The sequence below is a fragment of the Papaver somniferum genome, chromosome 11, assembly GCF_003573695.1.
Source record: "Papaver somniferum cultivar HN1 chromosome 11, ASM357369v1, whole genome shotgun sequence".
NCBI classification, from domain to species: Eukaryota; Viridiplantae; Streptophyta; class Magnoliopsida; order Ranunculales; family Papaveraceae; genus Papaver; species Papaver somniferum.
The window spans coordinates 27,217,011-27,236,125 of NC_039368.1; the positions used below are offsets into that span (position 1 = coordinate 27,217,011).

General features: G+C 38.9%; 2 protein-coding genes across 2 annotated transcripts; both read right to left on the reverse strand.

Moving 5' to 3' along the window:
* Positions 1-2,703: 2,703 nt before the first annotated feature.
* On the reverse strand, positions 2,704-3,399 carry LOC113322478. The gene is made up of 2 exons (XM_026570566.1): positions 3,032-3,399; positions 2,704-2,815 (listed from the first exon to the last, which is right to left on the reverse strand). The coding sequence occupies exons 1-2, from the start codon at positions 3,369-3,371 to the stop codon at positions 2,793-2,795; spliced, it is 363 nt and encodes a 120-aa protein (XP_026426351.1). The 5' UTR covers positions 3,372-3,399; the 3' UTR covers positions 2,704-2,792.
* A 3,955-nt stretch (positions 3,400-7,354) lies between these two features.
* LOC113324244 lies at positions 7,355-8,470 on the reverse strand. Its single transcript, XM_026572564.1, has 3 exons — positions 8,380-8,470; positions 8,060-8,151; positions 7,355-8,002 (listed from the first exon to the last, which is right to left on the reverse strand). Exons 1-3 carry the CDS (start codon positions 8,468-8,470, stop codon positions 7,355-7,357), a joined length of 831 nt encoding a protein of 276 aa, XP_026428349.1.
* Positions 8,471-19,115: the final 10,645 nt, after the last annotated feature.

The window sequence follows — 19,115 nt, forward strand, 5'->3', positions numbered from 1 at the left end:
ACAATATTTGGCACTCATCAGTAAGCTACACAAATCACCCTTGGAAAATTTGTTTGTGCATCATAAGGTTGTTTTCCACTACTTCTGTTCTTCATGAACAAGAGTGAGACAATAAGACTTTGTTAATTTGGGGATCACAAAGCATGAGTTGTTAATAATCTTCTTAGATAGTTACGCAACTTGTATCTGGGTTAGTTTTATAATCCTTGTCTATTCTAAGGTCCTTCTCTTCTGATATGAGCCAATTGAGGATTGTTGATCATAAATCCTAGATTTTATAGATTTCAATCTAAGATCGTATACCGACACTAGTTGGTCGAAATATGGATTTGAAAATCTTCATGTAAAGTGTCTCATAAATTATTTAAGAAGTATTAACAAGATATCTCTAGGATTTATATTTGTTCTTGTTGTAGAATAATTATGTACCTCTACAAGTTTTGAAGAGTATAAACCCTAATTCTACAAGTTTGTTTTGATATTACTTTTACCCAGTAGTTTTTCCAAACAAACACAAGATTTCCAAAACCTTGATTCACACCTAAACGGAAATCAAATCGGTGTTTTGTGAAAGCAGAATATCAAAAAGTCTTCACTTAGGATGAAGCAACTCTTAGGTTGTAAAAGACATCAACTAAGGGAATCAATTGCGTAGAATCTTGCAAGGTTCAAGAGACGTAATGAGCACGACTGCAGATGAGTTGCTTGGAGGGTGAATCCGGTTTCAACTACATTTCGGTCCGAAGTTTAATAGTATGCTAGTGTCTGTAGCGGATAAATACAGTGTTGTGTTCAAATTTGGACGAGGTCCCGAGATTTTTCTGCAGGTTCAATTTTCTCGGTAACAAAATTTCTCTGTATCTTGTTTTACTTATTACTTATGTGTTATATTTGTGTTTGATATAATTAAGTAAAAACAAGTGACTCGATCAACAACCTATATAATTTTTAACTAAACTGTATATAACCTACAAGACTTATTCTTGTGAATTCGTATCTTGAAATATAGGTTACAAGACTTGTTCTTGTTGGATTCTGGTTCGTGTACTGTTCTGGTACATACTAGGTTGATCTTGGATATTGATTTTTGAGATCGTCCAGGAGTTCTTGTACACAATCTGGTTCACAAATCTTTATTTTAAACTACTGATAGTACAAGAAAGATAAACCGTATATACATATTGTTCAAGGATCATTAAGTTGTTCTACTTGCAAATGTATTAGGTTTTGTCTTATAAGTCAAAATGAAAAAGTTGTTGATTTACTTGGTATCCTCTCCTTTTCAACGATCTCATCTTCGTTTTCAAATTTCCGTTTAAGTTTATAAATTTATTTATTTATTTATTTTTTAAAATCTAGCTTTGTTTTTGTTTACTTATTTAGGGTTATACTTGATCTCAAATCAGTGGATACTTGCTTGTCTTGCATTCATGATGATAGATAAGGGTAAGGATTTTAGTTTTGTTTTCAAGACCAAAATCTATAGCAGCAAAAAGTACAACATCAAAAACATCAAGATCGAGATCAAGATTGTTAACAACTACATCAAATGTAACAACAATGTTTACCAAGACTCTTATGTCGATTCAGACCGATTGGAAGCCCGAAGACCTTTGTTATTTTAGTTACCCTTTCTTTGATTACCCTAGTTTTAGATTTAAAATCTGTCACAAAAAACCTTTTCCGTTGTTGCTTTATGTAGCGATGCAAATGAGTTTGTTTTTGTATCAAACAAAACGAGTTTGGCATATCGATGCAAAATTTAGTAAAAAACTTAAATTGGACTTTTTGCTGCTATAGATTTTTGTAGCGATGCAGACCAGTTTTTCTTATTTTAAACAAAACTAAGTTAGCCAATTAATGTGGATTTCACATCTCGGAACTCTGGTTCGGCTGAAAAAATTATAATGGTAGGAGTATATTGATCAAGAATTGGGGGAGAAATTTTAATAATGATGATTGTATTATGATACTCTGTAATGACTGGATTTTCAAATCATCTAAATTATATATTTAGGCATTTTCTATATATATAAGAAAAAAACTTCTAGCATAGGTAATAATTATTATTGAAAAAGACAACTAGTTCTCCTTTAACTTCTAGGTATTGGATATTCAAAAAACTTCCAACAACAAGATGTTAAAAAGTTATGGTTTTCATTTTCTCAACCCCTTTTTATTGATGTTGACTTTTGTCAATGGCTTGGAAAAAAACAGCCCAAGCTTGTGGGAGCCGAATCTTCATAATTATCACTAATGAAAATAATATTTTTTAATAACAAATACAATACTTAACCAAGATCAAACCGATAAATCCAAATCAAACACTTAAATTGAATCATGATTCGTACACACATAAACATTGGATAACAAAAAATTAAATAAGATTGCGTAATACATGCATCCTTAGATGTATTGTTTGTTGAAGAAGAACTTGCTCTTAACTACGTCGAATGAACGATAAGATTGTGCCCAAGTTAACGAATCACGAACGAATAAACAAAGAAACACTATAAAGGCGTTGTCAAACTCGTCCAAACAACGAAGACAAAATATAATCCTACCAGTGAAGAAAGTTATTAAAACCAATAAACTAACTTTTACATGTAGATCAAGTACATACAAGTTTATTGAAAACAAGTGATTTTTGTTAAGATTTGATCCTCAAAAGACAAAATCTGAACAAAAGATAAATACGTTGATGAATTTTTGAAAAATAATGGGAGAACCGTAGCCATTTATTACAGCCTCAAATAAAAACTGTTTTTTGCGCTCCTTCCTACTCTCAGTTTTCATGCAGCTGGAACGGTATAACCTGCGGGTTAACATACATATAAGCAAGCAAGCGAAGAACATTAAAATTGGAAGTGAGATCTAATTCCATAATACAACGATAACAACAAAAATAAAAGTAAAAAGCCTGATTCGCTTTTCAGCCTAGTATTTACAGTACAAAATGAAGGATCCAATTCAAAATACTAAGTTAATTGGAGGGTGGGACAACAAAAAATAACAGTAGAAAAAAACTTACTTCCACATTGGGATCCACGAGGAAGTGGCCTATCACATTTCTCAGCAACGTAAACAGCTTTGCCCATGCTGATTTGGCTTTCCACCTTTTTAGTGACATGGCTACAGATGCAATCAACATCAGTTTTATTTACTGCGGCACAACATGCAATAGATGGTGCTCTTTTTGGTATCCACTTCCATTTCATTACATAACTAGCACACTCATTTACTAAACCTTTAAAATTATCATCGCAGCTTTGATCATCATTTGCTGCAGCATCAGCAGTATGCACTAGATGATCACTAGATAACATCCCTAAGAATGCCAAAGCCAAGACATAAATCTTAACTGCTGCCATCTCTCACCCTCTTTGTCTCTCTTTTAACGTTCTGATATGTTGTGAATGGGAAGTTGTGAATGGGAATAGTGCTATACCCTATTATATACAGGAAAGTTATGAATCTTATGATATTAAAAAACAAAAATTGGATTTTTTTTAAGAAAATACCGGAAGTTTTGGATCCGAATTGAAAACTTAAGGATCTATTCATGTTATAAAAGTACACTGAATTGTACTTTGAATTGTATAGGTTTAAATGAGATTTAATACTCACTACGAGGTGCAACAGAAATATTTTATGCTAATAAATTCATTTTTAAGGCTTCTTTAAATTTGACCCTCAACTTATTACCATACGAAGACAAAAAAAAAATTATACAATCTTCGCAACTGCAGCACGAGTAAGGGAGTAAATGGATGTATTTTGATGCATATCTAAATATGAAAATACCATATAATATTCGAATTGGCAGCAGATCTTCTGTACCCAAAATTTCCATGTCATGTGGTACCAAGATATATACATTAATAGCACGTTATCATCCTCGTTTGCATGTGGTACCGTACAATTACCAGTGAAATGCAACCAGATAATTTAACAACGGTCCTATATGAACCGACCTAAAAACAACCCAAAAACAATTAAAACCCCAAAATAATTTCCAATAGGGAAATGATGAACACTGGAGAGCGATGGTCCCAAAGTGAATGCTACCGGACTCGGTAGATTTTTTTTTGTGAGTGGTTATTTTAGAGTTGTTCAAATGGACGGTTCATTAAATCTTTTTGATGATTTATTTAACAGCCTTGCTAAGCAAACTGTTCATTTGAGTGATCTAAAAAGCGCTCACGTGATAGGTGTTTAAAACACCTTGATATTTATCTATTGTTTATGCTTTCTTTGCTAAGTTTTCTTGTAAATTATGTATCTTATGTTTAATTTTGAGTTTAGGTACTTTGGAGCAAAAGAAAAAGAAACGTCTCTTAAAAGAGCTAAAGTGTCATTTCATGTGCAACTGTTGTTGGAGGCGAATTATTTCTCATTATTTGCTTTTATGTATTCATCTCTATCTGAAAAACATGTCGGCTTTAGTGATGCAAGTTATGTCTGAAAAGCATAACAACTTTAGTAATGAAGAGAAATTGAGGAGAAGAAGTAGATCTGAGAGGTAAGAGACGGCTGCTGTTGGCGGAAGAATTCGAAGAGGTGGTGTATTTTTGGCATTTGAACCCTCGGGAGAAAAGTACTACAGACACTCGAACTTTGGATAAGGGGCACCTAATTAGTAAGTGGCACCCTGATTACTATCGCCAACCCCAGCAGTTGGTTAAGGGGTGACCTTCTTCAACAATTTGAATTTACAAAAAGGCGGGAAAATTTGATTTTAAGGCAACAGATTTAAGGTTGAAGATTTGTTTTTTTTTTTACTCGGTCAAATAAAATTAAAAAAGCGAAAAACTGTAAAGGGACTAGGTCTTCCTAATGACTAGTCGTGAGGCCACTCACTGGAAAACCTATTTGAAACGATAATAAACCCTACCAGGCCATTCCACAGATGGAATAAAACCTTACCTACCCTCATAAAATTCAAAAATATCCTCAGCCAGCAAACAGGCTTGCTTGGCCGAGGTATCAGCTGAGAAATTAACCTCCCTATAACTATGAATATAACGAACGTTGATGTAGTAAGACTTCGCAATTTTCCACATCTACACCAGCTGCCAAGGCAGCTCAACCTTTTGAAAAGCTTGTATGCAACTCTTCGAATCAGAACGAATGCAGAGACTCCGCATATTCCATCTCTTAGACACAATCGCACCATAAATAATCGCACATACTTCCGCATAGAAATTGGTTTGCCAACCAAGGCCAACACAAAGAACACCAAGCACCTCTGAACTTGCATCACGGAAAACAACACCTGAACCAGCTTGGCCTGGGTTTCCAAAAGATGCACCATCATAACAGATCATGATTTCATCTTGATTAGGAGGAATCTAACTAATCTCAATTGGGGTAGACGTTTTGCATGATCTATGTCGCACCTTGAAATAATTCAGAATGCGTAACTCCTGTAAAGTATTATACATGTGGCCCTTCATTCTAATTGAGTTATCACGAATTACCTGATAAACTCTCCCTTTAAATCCAATCCATTGAACTGCCATATTATCAAATTAAGACTTATTGCGTAACTTCCATAACTCCGTGACAATTTCAAGATTTGCAACTAACCACAGGTCCTTTATCATTCTGCTTCGACCCTTAGCAGCCTTATACGAGTCCACCAGGTCTTCACTTGGTTTTCGCAACTTTTCCTGCATAAGCGGCACATAGTAGGCATGCTCCTATTTGTCTTCTTAATAATATTGTATTCACTAGCACAACATTGCTTGGCCCAAATCTTCTAGTATTGCACACTCAAGGTAGGGTGCACAACCTGTCTAGTAAACAGATTTGCACAAGGCACAACTTCTGCTGGCGTCTTAAGAGCGTCCTTAGCCGACTTAAATGAAAAAACGCCTTTGCTATCTAAATCCCAAATTTTATAATCCTCACCACCAGCAATAACAGGCAAATTTTCAACATCGATATTACAACGAATCATCAAATCTCTTGTTTTTTCAGGAATAACCCAAACACCATCAAAAATGATATCACTTACTTTAGCCTTAAAATCATTAGGGCCTTTGGAAGTGATGCCAAGTCTTTGCGCAATAGAAAAATCACCACACCAATTATCAAAAAATAGGGAAGTATTAGCACCATTACCTATAATTGAGCGTGTATGCTTCTGCATAAAATTGTAAACCAAGCGAATTCCAGGAAAAACCGAAGAACCCAACTTATAATTTATTAGATTGTCGTTGACCTTAAAGTATTTGGCCCTCAAAAATCTGGCCCAAATATTGTTTGAATCCCGAATAGAAATCCAAAGCTTCATTACCATAGCCCTATTAACATCATTTAACTTCTTAATGCCAAGACCACCTTCACGCTTTGAGAAAAATAGATCATCATATAGAACCGTAAAATATTTACGTTTCTCAGCATCACCGGACCAAAGAAAATTTCTAATGGCCCTTTCAACTTTCTTAATAATTGTGCATGGCCATTTGTAAACAGCCATAGAATGAATAACATAGCTAGAAATCACCGACTTAATTAGCACAAGCCTTGCCTGAAATGATAAAAGTTTACCTTTCCAGCCAGCCAGCTTGTCCATAATATTCTCAACAACTTGGCGAACATGAATATGCCGAACAATACCAGGCTTCAATTGAATATCTAAGTATTTATCCGGAAACATAGCTCTCTCCATACCCAAATAGTTAGAAATAGCAATAGCGCGAGAAATTCTACCACCTCCAAAGTAAAACTTGCTCTTTGCATAGTTTACGCACTGGCCAGACGCATGTTCATACAAAACAAGCATATTCTTAAAATTTTGCAAACTATGAAGATTACATCTGCGGAATATAAGGATATCATCCGCAAAAAGCAAGTGTGTAGACGCCACACCTTTTTTACTAACCATAACATTCATACTATGATTTGCAAACAACTTGGAAAGATTGCGACTTAAAACATCTTCAATAAGAAAAAAGATCAAAGGTGAGATTGGATGACCTTGACGCATACCTCTAGTAATACTGAAATAACCTTCAGGGCAGCCATTAATCATGACAAAAATCCGAGCTGAGCTAAGGATATTAAGAACCCACATGCACCAAGAATCGGAAAAGCCATATTGACGAAAAACTTCAGCTATGAAATCCCAAATTACCGTGTCAAAAGCTTGAGTAATATCCAGTTTGAGGCCAACATTCCCATGCTTCCTTTCTGTATTGATCTCATTGATCAATTTAGACGCCAAAGCTATATTCTCATGTATGTTTCTAACCTTCATAAACACCACTTTGTCTTCAGAGATCAGCTTATTTAGTACAGTACCAAGCCTGGTAGCCATAATCTTAGTAATGATCTTGAAAAAAATTACTCAAGCCAATTGGCCTATAGTCTTAATAGCATCAGATTTGTTATTTTTTGGAATAAGAACAATAAAACTAGAATTAATGCCATTGGGAATTTTACGCATAGACCAACAGTTTGCAATGGCATTAAAGAGATCTCTAGAAATAATGTCCCAATACTGTCTATAGAAAGAGCCTGTGAATCCATCTGGGCCAAGTGCAGAATCAGCTCCCAAGTCAAAAACCGCCACTCTAACTTCCTCCAAAGATGGAATAGCATCCATATAAGCACTCTCAGCAACTGAAATGCTCTCATGTTCAATATTAAAGAAAACTGGATCACTATGAACGTCACCACCATTGAACTTGGCCTGATAATGATTAACAATGAAATCCTTTATCTCATCCTGCAAAAACAAATTAGTATCGTTAGAAACCTTAAGCTCTGAGATGGTATTTTGACTTCTCCTCATGCGGATGCTATTATGAAAGAAACGAGTATTTTGGTCACCATCCTCCAACCAAGTTACTCTCAACTTCATCTTACGCATAATTTCCAACTCCGTTCTCACATCATCAACAGCCTTTTTGGCATCCACAACCTTTAGGAATTGAAACTCATCAGCCGGATCATAATCAAGAAGATCATTCTCAGTTTCAAGCTTCAATTTAGCCTGATTCAAGCGAAATTGCACATCTCCAAAAACAGTTCTATTCTAAATCTTTAACACCTCCTTTAATCTCTTCAGCTTAGAAGTAAAAACAAAAGGGGGAGCACCATTAAGATCCAAATTCCAGTTCTCCTCAACTAACTGCATAAAACCTGGATGGGAAAGCCACATATTCTGAATTCAAAAAGGAACTCTAGACGACCTTGGATTTTCAAAAGCAAACCCAAAAAAGGGGGGATGATCTGAACAAACTCTAGGCAAGGCCTTGCATCTCCAGTTCGCATACTTATAACACCAAGCATCATTAACAATCGTTCTATCATGTTTAGAGACAATTCTTTGAGCTTCACTTCTCCAATTAGACCAAGTATATTTTTTACCAATAGCATCAGCCTCAACCAAACCATTGTCAGAAATCCAACTACGAAACTCATTCATATAAACCTCTTTGATTGGCCTTCCACCCTTCATTTCCTCCAAGCGTAAAACAATTAAAATCTCCCAACACTAACCAAGGAATAGATATGAAAAGTTTATTATTGTGCAATAAAATCGACCATTGGTTCCCTTGTATATACCAGTTGAGTTGATCTAGAATTAAGATTATCGACCGTTGGTTCCCTTGTATATGTCAAGTTGTGTTGATATTAGTCCAGACCAGTATCTCAATCCATTAGGATTCATAGGTTCGTCTTGGCGAAGGCCTTCAGACAGATATGGGAAACACCATTCACCTTAGACAACATTATTTTGAACTATCTATCTCTACAATACATCTTCTTAATCTATTCATTTGTGTGATTCCGATTATTGATATCCATAGTGCGACTATCTGAGTAGAACTCTGTCACTTATATATATATATATGAATATGATTCGCATCATGGTACTTTCTCTTGTGATCAATGAGAGTATGCCAACCGAGGAGATTCTTTAGTGTCATTCCTGAGTTCTTCATAAATAGCTAGGGTTTGGAATAAAGGTTTTGTGGGTACACCTCTTGTAAACCCTCCCGAGACTATAACTCAGCTACTAGGGACACCTAGGGGTTTAAATTCTTGTTATACATGCTAAGTGTGACCGTATCCTCAACAAAAGAGAGTTGTATGTTTTAAAATTAGTTTAGTTTGATTTGCTCAGGACTAGCAAAGTCTAAGTGTAGGGGAATTTGATAGGTGTCTAAAACACCTTGATATTTATCTATTGTTTATGTTTTCTTTGCTAAGTTTTCTTGTAAATTATGTATCTTATGTTTAATTTTGAGTTTTAGGTACTTTGGAGCAAAAGAAGAAGAAACGTCACTTAAAAGAGCTAAAGTGTCATTTCATGTACAACTGTTGTTGGAGGCGAATTATTTCGCATTATTTGCTTTTATTTCTTTATCTCTATCTGAAAAGCATGTCGTCTTTAGTGATGCAAGTTATGTCTGAAAAGCATGGAAGTTTTTGTGATGAAGAGAAATTGAGGAGAAGAAGTGGATCTGAGAAGAGACGACTGCTGTTGGTGAAAAAATTCGAAGAAGTGGTGTATTTTTGGCATTTGAATCCTCGGGAGAAAAGTATTAAAGGCACTCGAACTTTGGCTAAGGGGCACCCTAATTACTATTGTCAACCCCGACAGTTGGTTAAGGGGTGACCTTTTTCAACAATTTGAATTTACAAAAAGGCGGGAAAAATTGGTTTTAAGGCAACAGATTTAGGGTTAAATATTTGAAGGTATTCTATTGAGATTCAATCGTTGTAATCATTTGGGTATCTTCCTTTCAGCCTAACAGGACTGGTAATGGGTTTTGTTTTGATTGAAATCCTCTAGAGTCATGGATTTGAATTAAACCAGTTCCAGTAATATTAGGGTTCGATATTTGAAGTTGTTCGAGATAGATTCAATGGCTCAAATTGTTTGAGCTGATCACTTGTATTAACTAAACAAGGATGCTATGGTGGTGGTATTCGATCCAGTTGGGCTTAATAACAAGATTCAAAGAAAACAGTGCGACTAGGAATTCTCGGGTTTATCTGTGATAGCTGCTGGAAAATTTTTGGGGGAGTTCTAGGTGAGACTCAATGACGGATTAGTATTGGTTTAGGCCTGTTTCATTCGAACAGGCTTGGTAAGAGTATTGGATTCGAAGAAAAAGGAAGTTTCCATGTATTAGACCAAAACAGGGAAAAGAAATATTTTTGATATTCTGTTGAGAGTTATTTGGGAAATGCGTGAAGATATAGCGTGTTTAACAGCTTCTGAAACATGTATGCAACGTGTTTGGATGGATTTGGTCCACTGCAAACGCGTGAAGACGATATAAAAGGAGATAATCACGTTGATGTATTTGCTAGAACACGGAGAACAAACACCTGATACAGACAGTCGCAGAAGCTATCGTTAATCGACAACAGAATCCGTATATCGTACTCTCTTCTGTAGCAAAAGACCTTTAAAAATTGTAGTAGATGAGCAATTTTCGTCGCTGAATACCGTTAGCGACCAAAAATCTTTGTAAGCATATTTATATCTTTTTAAATACAATGATTAATCAAGTTTTCTTCAATTTTCGATCCATGAGTAGCTAAATCTCTTTTCTAGGGTTTTGGAAGAAGCTATTTTTGATGAGTGAATTTTAGTGAATTATTTTCTTTGACAATAAATACTCCATTTTTGTGCTTTTAATTTATTAAAAAATTTCTCTTCTTTACATGCTTCACAATAATTGTTTTGGGTAGTTTCTACCGATGTTTTATAAGAGAATGAGAATTAGGCCATAGAATAGCGACGAGAGTCATAAAAAAGAGCTTGTAACGTTATATCTTCTAAAGATCACTCACATGAGTGTACCCCACACCTATGAATTTGTAGCTGGTTAGTGTTTTGGGGTCCACTTTTGTGAGCAAGCGGTTAGTAAATCGCTCAAATGAATGGTCTGTTAGGAATTTATGTTTAATTAAACACACACAACGCTCGTCCGGCCAAAAGGAATTTTATTGTATGTAAGAAAAATATCGTGTTATGACTTGTATTCACTCATGTTAATGAGTTGAAAGTGATAAGGCCGGTTTCGATGGGGCATGACTTTTTTTTCCTTCTTTTTTTAACAATTTTGTCATATCAGGTTGTGTGTCAAACTCCACGCCTCATTACAGGGAATCATTTAGAGATTGATTCTCCGTCGAGCAGTGGAGTCCATTACTAGTGGCTAAAGCTATGTTATTGGCAATAAAGTTTCTACTTCTCGGCCGAGATTCAATCGTTAATGGTCATTTCTCTTATTTTTGTATTATACACCCACTAATTTCAATTTTATGACACCTATTTTTATATAAATTTTACACTTTCTACCTATTTCTTCCATATTTATCCTCAGTTTACTTATAATTTGATAATCAATGGATTCTTCAGACTGAGAGATGTAAATTCATATGAATCGATTCAAATCACAATAAGGAATGTGTGCTCAGATGTTGTGTGAACTAGATGATGAGTCAGATGAAGATAGAGAATTAATGAATGTTATGATGTTGTTACATCCATGACAGATACCTAAAACTCCAGAGCCAAAAGAATTATTCACAAGAGATATACGTATCGAGGGGGAGAATGATTCTACCAGAAGTTGATGCAAAATTATTTTCTTCCCCCTTTATATGTACTTTGATCAATTTTTCCGACTTTCGAAAATTGGTGATATAGATTGTTAATACCCAATTTTGTTTTAGGTTCTACCCGTCCTAACCACAGCCCATCCAATACCCTAGAGAGAGAGTAGAGATAAAGAGATAGAAAAAAAGGATCCCCTTCTATTGTACCATATGCCTCTTTATATAGACTTTTCAAAAGCCCTTCTTTTTATGATATCATGCCACATGTCCTAAACCTCAATAATTACTGCCAATGCCATTCCTTCTCTAATACAACCTCCTCATTTCCTATTAATTCCTCCCTTGTCCTTTCCATCTTATGGATACTTTCTTAGTGGACTTGGGCTTAGGTCCCCAAGTCCCCATGTTTCATGTTGGGTTTACCTCCCTTTCGGGGCACACTAGCCCGTCTAAGGGGTAATATTTTTCATGTATCAACATTAGGTCCCCTGACTACTGGGTCAATTGTCAAATGACCCGATAGTCACATGGTGCCTCATCTTAAGCTCTATTTTTCAACGGTAGTCATTATTCTCTGATGATTCCATCCTAAAGTCCCCGTTATAGGATACCCCATATCTAGTTGTCATCTAATGTTGGGGTCTCTTATGGTGATTCATTAAAGGCGCGTAAAACTTATGACGAGCATGAAGAGATTGTCTCACTTGTGTAGGGGTCACAGTCGTCTGATGAGATTATGGACAACGTCCGCAAGTTGGTAGATGAAGCTGATCGGGATTTGGTTTTGGCGAGTGTTTTGTGAGTAAGCGCGTTCAAAGGATGAGACTCAGGATGTAAATACTTCCCGTTGTCGTGCGTTGATAACCGACTAAACTTGTGCGGGTAGTCCCAGTGATCTTGGATAGGCGAAGCGTGTCGTTTAGCAATATTAGAGCGAGCCTACTCCCTTCTTTTAGTTTCAAGGGGACGCGGCGTTTGGTGTCTCACCTTTGTGGGGATGGGTGCGTCTTCTTCGTGATTATGTTTGGGTGGGCAGAATGCGCCTTCAGAGTTTAACCCCTTGTAATGGAGGTAGGTGCATGTGGGTAAGCAGAACGCGCCTTCAGATGGCTTTTTTTTTTTGTTTTTTTTGATCTTCGCTTTTTAATTTGAAAATATTGTTGTCCGTTTGTATAGCAAGGGGTTACTGGGTGGAGTGGACGTTTGCTGAACGCGCTTACTCCTTCCCTCTCTCTTTTTGTATTTTTGTTTCAAGGGTTTTGGGTGGGGCGGCCGTTGGTTAAACGCGCCTACTACCACACCCCCCCCCCCTTTTTGTTTTTGTTCTTTTGTTTCCAGGGTTTTGGGTGGGGCCGGCGTTGGTTAAACGCGCCTACTCCCCTTTTTTTTTTCCTTTTATTTCAAGGATTTTGGGTGGGGCTGGCGTTGGTTAAAACACGCATACCCCCCCTTTTTTGTTTTTGTTCGTTTGTTTCAAGGATACTGGGTGGGGCGGGCGTTGGTTAAAACGTGCCTACTCCCCCCTTTTTTTCTTGCCTCGAAATTTATCGGTTAACTAGGCGCTTTTGGCTGCCCTGAGACTCTTTTGAAGAATTTGATACTTTTGCAGGATTTTCCAGTCAATCAGGCGCCTTTGGCTGCCATGAGACTCTTTGAAGACTTACAGTTAATTAGGCGCTTTTGAGCTGTCCAGCGGCTTTGTATAATGTGTTAGTCGATCAGGTGCCTTTGGCTGCCCTGAGACCTCTTGTAGAATTTTTCAGTCGATCAGGCGCCTTTGGCTTCCCTGAGACCTTTTTGTAGAATTTGTCAGTCGATCAGGCGCCCTTGGCTGCCCTGAGACTCTTTTGAAGACTTACAGTCAATCGGGCGCCTTTGGGTGTCCCGCGGCTTTGTATAATGTATTAGTCGATCAGGCACCTTTGGCTTCCCTAAGACCATTTGTAGAATTTATCAGTTGGTCAGGCGTCCTTGGCTGCCCTGAGATTCTTTTGAAGACTTACAGTCAATCGGGCGCCTTTGTCTGTCTCGCAGCTTTGTATAATTTGTTAGTCGATCAGGTGCCTTTGGCTGCCTTGAGACCTTTTGTAGAATGTCAGTCGATCAGGCTCCTTTGGCTGCCCTGAGACGTTTTGTAGAATTTGTCAGTCAATCAGGAGCCCTTGGCTGCCCTGAGACCTATCTTGGAGCCATTTTGTGTAACGGTGACCCATCTTGGAGCCTTTTTGTGTATCTGTGACCATCTTGGAGCCTTTTTGTGTGTCTGTGGACGACTAGGTGTCTATGCATCTCGTAGCCTTTTGTAAATTTGTCAGTCAACCAGGCGCATTTGGCTAACCTAAGACCTCTTGTCAATCAACCGAGCGCCATTAGCATCCCGTGACCTTTTGTAAAGTTTGTCAGTCAATCAGGCGTCTTTAGCTAACCTGAGACCTTTTGTCACTCAATCAGGCGCCTTTGGCTAACCTGAGAACTTTTGTCAGTCAACCGAACGCTATTAGCATCCCGGGACCTTTTGTAAAGTTTGTCAGTCAATCGGGCACCTTTGGCTTTCCCGAGACCTTTTGCAAATTTGTCAGCTGATCGGGCGCCTTTGGCGTTCCCACAACCTTTTTCAAATTTGTATTTGTTCGAGCGGCTTCTATGGACCCTTGCTAGCATGGTGCCCGAAACACGTTACTAGAATTTTCTCTTTGTTTTGTAGCCGATCATGAGATTTAAAACAAGATGATATCGATGCTTAAAATTAACAAAGTGACAACTTACACATGTAAGTAGGTGGAATGTATATTTCATGAGCGCGGATATTCATACTCAAGCCAAATTTAATTTAGGCGTCACATACTAAGCATGTGAGATGTTTTGAAGCCAGGCAAATGTAATGAGTTTTTTTTTCTAAAACAACACAATATGAAGGAAAGATATTGCGCAAACAGTTATCATCATAAAGTAGAGGATAGCGGAATGAGGAGAATCCGCGTATACATAAGGCCTACTATAACCAAGGACGTCGAGCATATACAGATGCAATGAAAATATAATACACAAAAATCCAAGTTAACACCATGCTAGTGTGCTGGCATCTTTCCTTTTCCAATTTATGCTTTATTATTTAAAGTGAGGTGTATTTCTTATGGAACATACAAGTATTCTTTCCCTAGATGGGTGTCATGTGTGTATACATAATACCTAGAGTTATAGGATATAATCATGGAAAAGTCAAACGAATATGCATGGTATGAGAATAGACGAGGCAAGAGTTAGAGTTACCAATACTAGGTGTTTCTTAGTGACCAGACGCGTGGCTTTCTGGTCTCGTATGTGGCGCTTACGTTCTTTTCTTCCTCCATTTTTTTCTCTTTTTTTTTTGCACGTGGCATTTTCTGCTGGCCGGGAACATATTGTTTGTTTTTGGGGAATTGGTAACAGGTGCACTCGTGCCACATAGTTTTGGCAAATGATACCACCCGTAGATTTAATACTTGACCAACTTGCCTTTGTTTAACATCCCTAAGAACTGTGCTTTAGCAGCTCCTTTGTGGTCTTTAATCAGCCACCTAGCCAGCGCTAGTATAGTCGAGACGAACCGAGGCGGTCAGGTGGTGTTGCTAAAAGCGCCTAGTACACGAGCGGAGATCAATCGGGCATGCAAAGGGTGGTCACACGAGCCCATTTGAGTTGATAACAAGAGATATTCTCAGGTAATATGATCCACGCTATTTGTGAACACACAAATCACGAAGGCATCCGAATGCTCACAACCAATCATCGTAATCTATAGTGATTTGTGATGATGATATCCTAGTGTTGATTCCTTGGCTCAAAACCTTCGGGTTTATCATAGCCTCATCTAACAACTCCATGCGAGGCGTTTGCGCACGGGATATAGGTAAAAATAAATAAAGAAAAACGTATAAGTAAAGATCCATGGGGTTAGACAAATATAAAGTGCTGAAATGTAAACAAGACCGAGGTTTACGTGGTTCAGCACTAAGGCCTACGTCCACGGGGTTTGTTGTTTCACTATATTCTTCACGGTTACAAGAGTAGTCGAATGACTTTTGGGTTTACATGTTTTTCTCTTCTAAAGGATTAACTTACACTTGCAATCTCTCTCTCCTTCCCTTCCTGATTTTTCCGATCCCCCTTCCTCTTGGTGGAGAGGGGGTATTTATAGGGTTAGAGTGTGGGACCCATCTCTGAAGGCCGTTGGAACCTTATCTTCTAGTGTCTTGTGTCCATCACGCATAGGTCTGCGTTTGCCACTTGATCACGCAGAGACATCCTCGCTCGTTCCACGGGTTGATCGACACGTATACTGCTCAGAGTGTTTAATGAAGGTGGTTGAGATGCCTGCTCGTGTCAGACAAGTGTCTTCTGCCTCTGTCACGTTCGTGTCAGCTAACTTTCTCTCCGGCATTGATCTTAGCTTCTTTTGGGATGAGATAAAGTAACTCCTTGGGGTTTATTTGGTGTTCCGTAGTGCATCGTATTTTGATGTCCTGTCCTGCATGCTTTCCACGTATTTTTCTATATACACGTGTCTGATGGTGAGATATATGTATACACAATTTGCCCCTTTTCTTCGGGCTTGAATGTTTAATGGGTGCATTGAAGAAAACAGTTGTTGCATATTCTTCTATCTCTCCTAATAACTTTTCCTAGATACTTGGGCACGTCTTTTATTTGTGCATTAACTGCTCATGTAACGGGCACGTTTCCCATTCCTCCATTAATTTCCTTATCTTTCTTTCGGGTATATTAAGGAGAGAAAGAAAATTAATTTCATTCTTCCTAAACATTCTCTCGATTTTAATTCTTCGTTCTTCAGCCCTTAAATTCTATGTCAGTCTTCATTCTTCAGCCCTTAAATTCTCTGTCAGTCTTCATTCTTCAGCCCTTAAATTCTTTCCACTGAGCATTAATCACGCTTGCCTCCTCTTTATTTCTGATTTGTTCTTTCTGTTGCTGTTTTTACTGGTAAGTTTTTCTTTTCTTTGTTTCCATGGTTTTACGCTTTGTTGATTTGTAAATTTTCTGTTACTGTTGTTCCTTGTTTGTGATGAAGAACTTCTTTCAATGCTTGCATGCTATTTTTCCCATGGTCTTCGTCTTAAATCAAGGAAGCCATTGTTAGGGTAGGGATTTTATGGAATTTCGATCACGTATGCTAATTTTAGGGTTTCTGCGTTGTCGTGTGTGGATTTCTATTTATGTGGTTTTTTTATCGTTGGTAATGTCCTCGAGTTTGTTTTTGACTTGTTTATGATTAATCTTTTCGCAGCCATGTCTGACCGTCCGCGGCTTCCTTATCAGACTCCTGGTTCTGGTCTATCGAGATCTCCTCCGCGTAGAGAGTCTCAAGATGATGTTCGTAGAAGTCGAGTTTCTTCTGGGGCGAAGGCCTCATCTTCTAGGGAAGAAGTTCCTTTGACAAATCTTTCTGGGGCTCGAAAAGTCTTTGATCGCGCGGTGTCTCGTCCTCGTGATGATGTTAGGAGTACGCAGACACCTACTCGTGCTGTCGCTTTTGATGTTCCTCCTCTACGTTCTCTAGTGCCCGAGCATCCTCTGCCGCCCCCTCCTACAACTTATTTTAAAGGGAAGAGTACAAAAGGTGGTGTTCCGAGGGCTGAATCTTCAAAAAATCCTTCTTTGAAGAGAAAGGCTTCCGAGGCGTTCATTGGTTTATCCGGTCCCGCCGGAGGATGACGCTGCCCCATTGATACGCAGCGTTTCGGTCAGCAAGAAAAAAGTAACGTTCAAGCATATTGATCTCGAGATTTTCAAGGAAAAGCATGAGCTTCAAGCCTTCGAGGTTCGTTTCTATGCCCCTGAGGATGATATTACTTATGAGCTTATCTCAAAGTATGAGTTCGATGAATTTCATTTGTTGACCACGGTTGGTGCGTTCGAAGCTGGTCTTATGCTGCCGTTGTACAAGTCAGGTGATTCCTTCTACTATGATGTTCTTGCTAGTCGTGAAGGCTCTTCCACCAATACTCACAGCCGTTGTGTATCGCAACTATCGGGGAATTATCTCCGCGCCCTGAAGGAATGCTATCTGCGGAGTAAGGGGGAGACGAAAATGACTTGTTACGTTCCCAATCCCGCGGAGAAGGAATGGTATACTCCTGAGAATTTCAATAACTCCTTCGGTGATTATGTCAACAGTAGGAACCGTAAGCCGTGGAGTGTCAGCCTCCGGAATCTCGCTGCTCCTCGGGGCGAAATTCGTTTGTTAAATGAGGTCAGCGATGCCAAGCTGAAGTATGTTCCCGACACGGATGGGTCTAGTCAGCGGAAACTTTTCCCGGCCCGCGAGAGGATCAAGCGCGACCATGACTACGAGTGGCACGCTACCGTTATCGAAGTGGTTGGTCCATGGGCGTACGGTTGGATCCCTGGTCCCCGCGGTTGGCGTCCTACTGAGAGTAGCAAGCCGCGTGAATCTCCTCCTGCTCGTTATGGAGATTTCTGTCCCTGGCGTTTAAACTTCGCAGGTATGAATTTTCCTTATGCCCTTGACGTTGTTGAGGGAGACGAGGAGGAAGGTTCCGGTGCTATACTTCCACCGAGGAGTACCTCGACTGCTCAGGTACGCGGATTCTAGCTGCGCTTCTTCTTCTTTAGAAATTCAACTGTTCGGGAAAAATAATTCTTTTTGTGGTGTGGGTTTTCAGGTGTCGAAGAAGAAAAAGATTAAGCCGAAGCAGTCTTCTACCATTGTGATGGGTGAGGCTGAGGCCCATGAAGAAGTTACAAGTCCGGTGAACGAAGAGTTTGTTGAGGACGAGGAGATTACAGATGGGGAGGAACGTACTGGTACTTCCCTATCAATGTCGAAGAAGAGGTCTGTGTGGGTCAAGATGGTGATGAAGGGAGAAAAAACGCCGTGGTAGCTGATGACGGTGTTATTGGTGATATTTCTGTCCCTGTTGGGGATGCCACGGATACTCTCCCCACCCTTTCTCAAGAGTTTTCTTTTGATCGGTTGTATTCTACAGGGGAGTTTATGGATGATGCCCTCCATTTTCCTGAGGACTTCTCTCTACTGTCCCCCAATGATGATTGGGATGTCCTCGGGGGTGCTAGTAACGGAGACGTTGTTGTTCAAGACGGTGGCGCGGAGGAGCATGGTGCGCATGTGGGCGTCGACATTTGTGCTGATGGGGCCGTGTCAGAAAAGGGGAAGTCGGTGATTGATTCGCCTGCTGCGGATCTCCCTCATTCGCCGACATCTGAGGGTGAGGACGCCATAATGGATTGGCTTAAGGAAAAGAATCTGCTATTTGTCCCTCATCCCGCCCCTGTTGTTGTTGGTGAAAAGGATTCGGATGCGTATATGGCTAAAGTGGTGTTATTATAAAGGAAAGGAGATACTAGTGTATTCTGACAATCCAAGTATGAAAATCACATATCAATAAGGAAGGGAATGTGATGACCCTAAGCAATCACATATCGCGAAGGGGCATGGCCGACGACGATGCATATCCATGTCGCGAAGGGGCATGGCCGACGAC

What these genes read in the sequence shown, in the direction of transcription:
- LOC113324244 (XM_026572564.1), bottom strand. Translation starts at nt 8,470, where the DNA reads ATGAAGGGTGGAAGGCCAATCAAAGAGGTTTATATGAATGAGTTTCGT. An exon ending in GGTTGAGGCTGATGCTATTG is followed by an intron (nt 8,152 to 8,379) that starts GTAAAAAATATA and finishes TTTCCCATCCAG; the next exon opens with GTTTTATGCAGTTAGTTGAG. An exon ending in AGCTGAAGAGATTAAAGGAG is followed by an intron (nt 8,003 to 8,059) that starts GTGTTAAAGATT and finishes CGCTTGAATCAG; the next exon opens with GCTAAATTGAAGCTTGAAAC.
- LOC113322478 (XM_026570566.1), bottom strand. Translation starts at nt 3,371, where the DNA reads ATGGCAGCAGTTAAGATTTATGTCTTGGCTTTGGCATTCTTAGGGATG. An exon ending in TCGTGGATCCCAATGTGGAA is followed by an intron (nt 2,816 to 3,031) that starts GTAAGTTTTTTT and finishes GTTAACCCGCAG; the next exon opens with GTTATACCGTTCCAGCTGCA.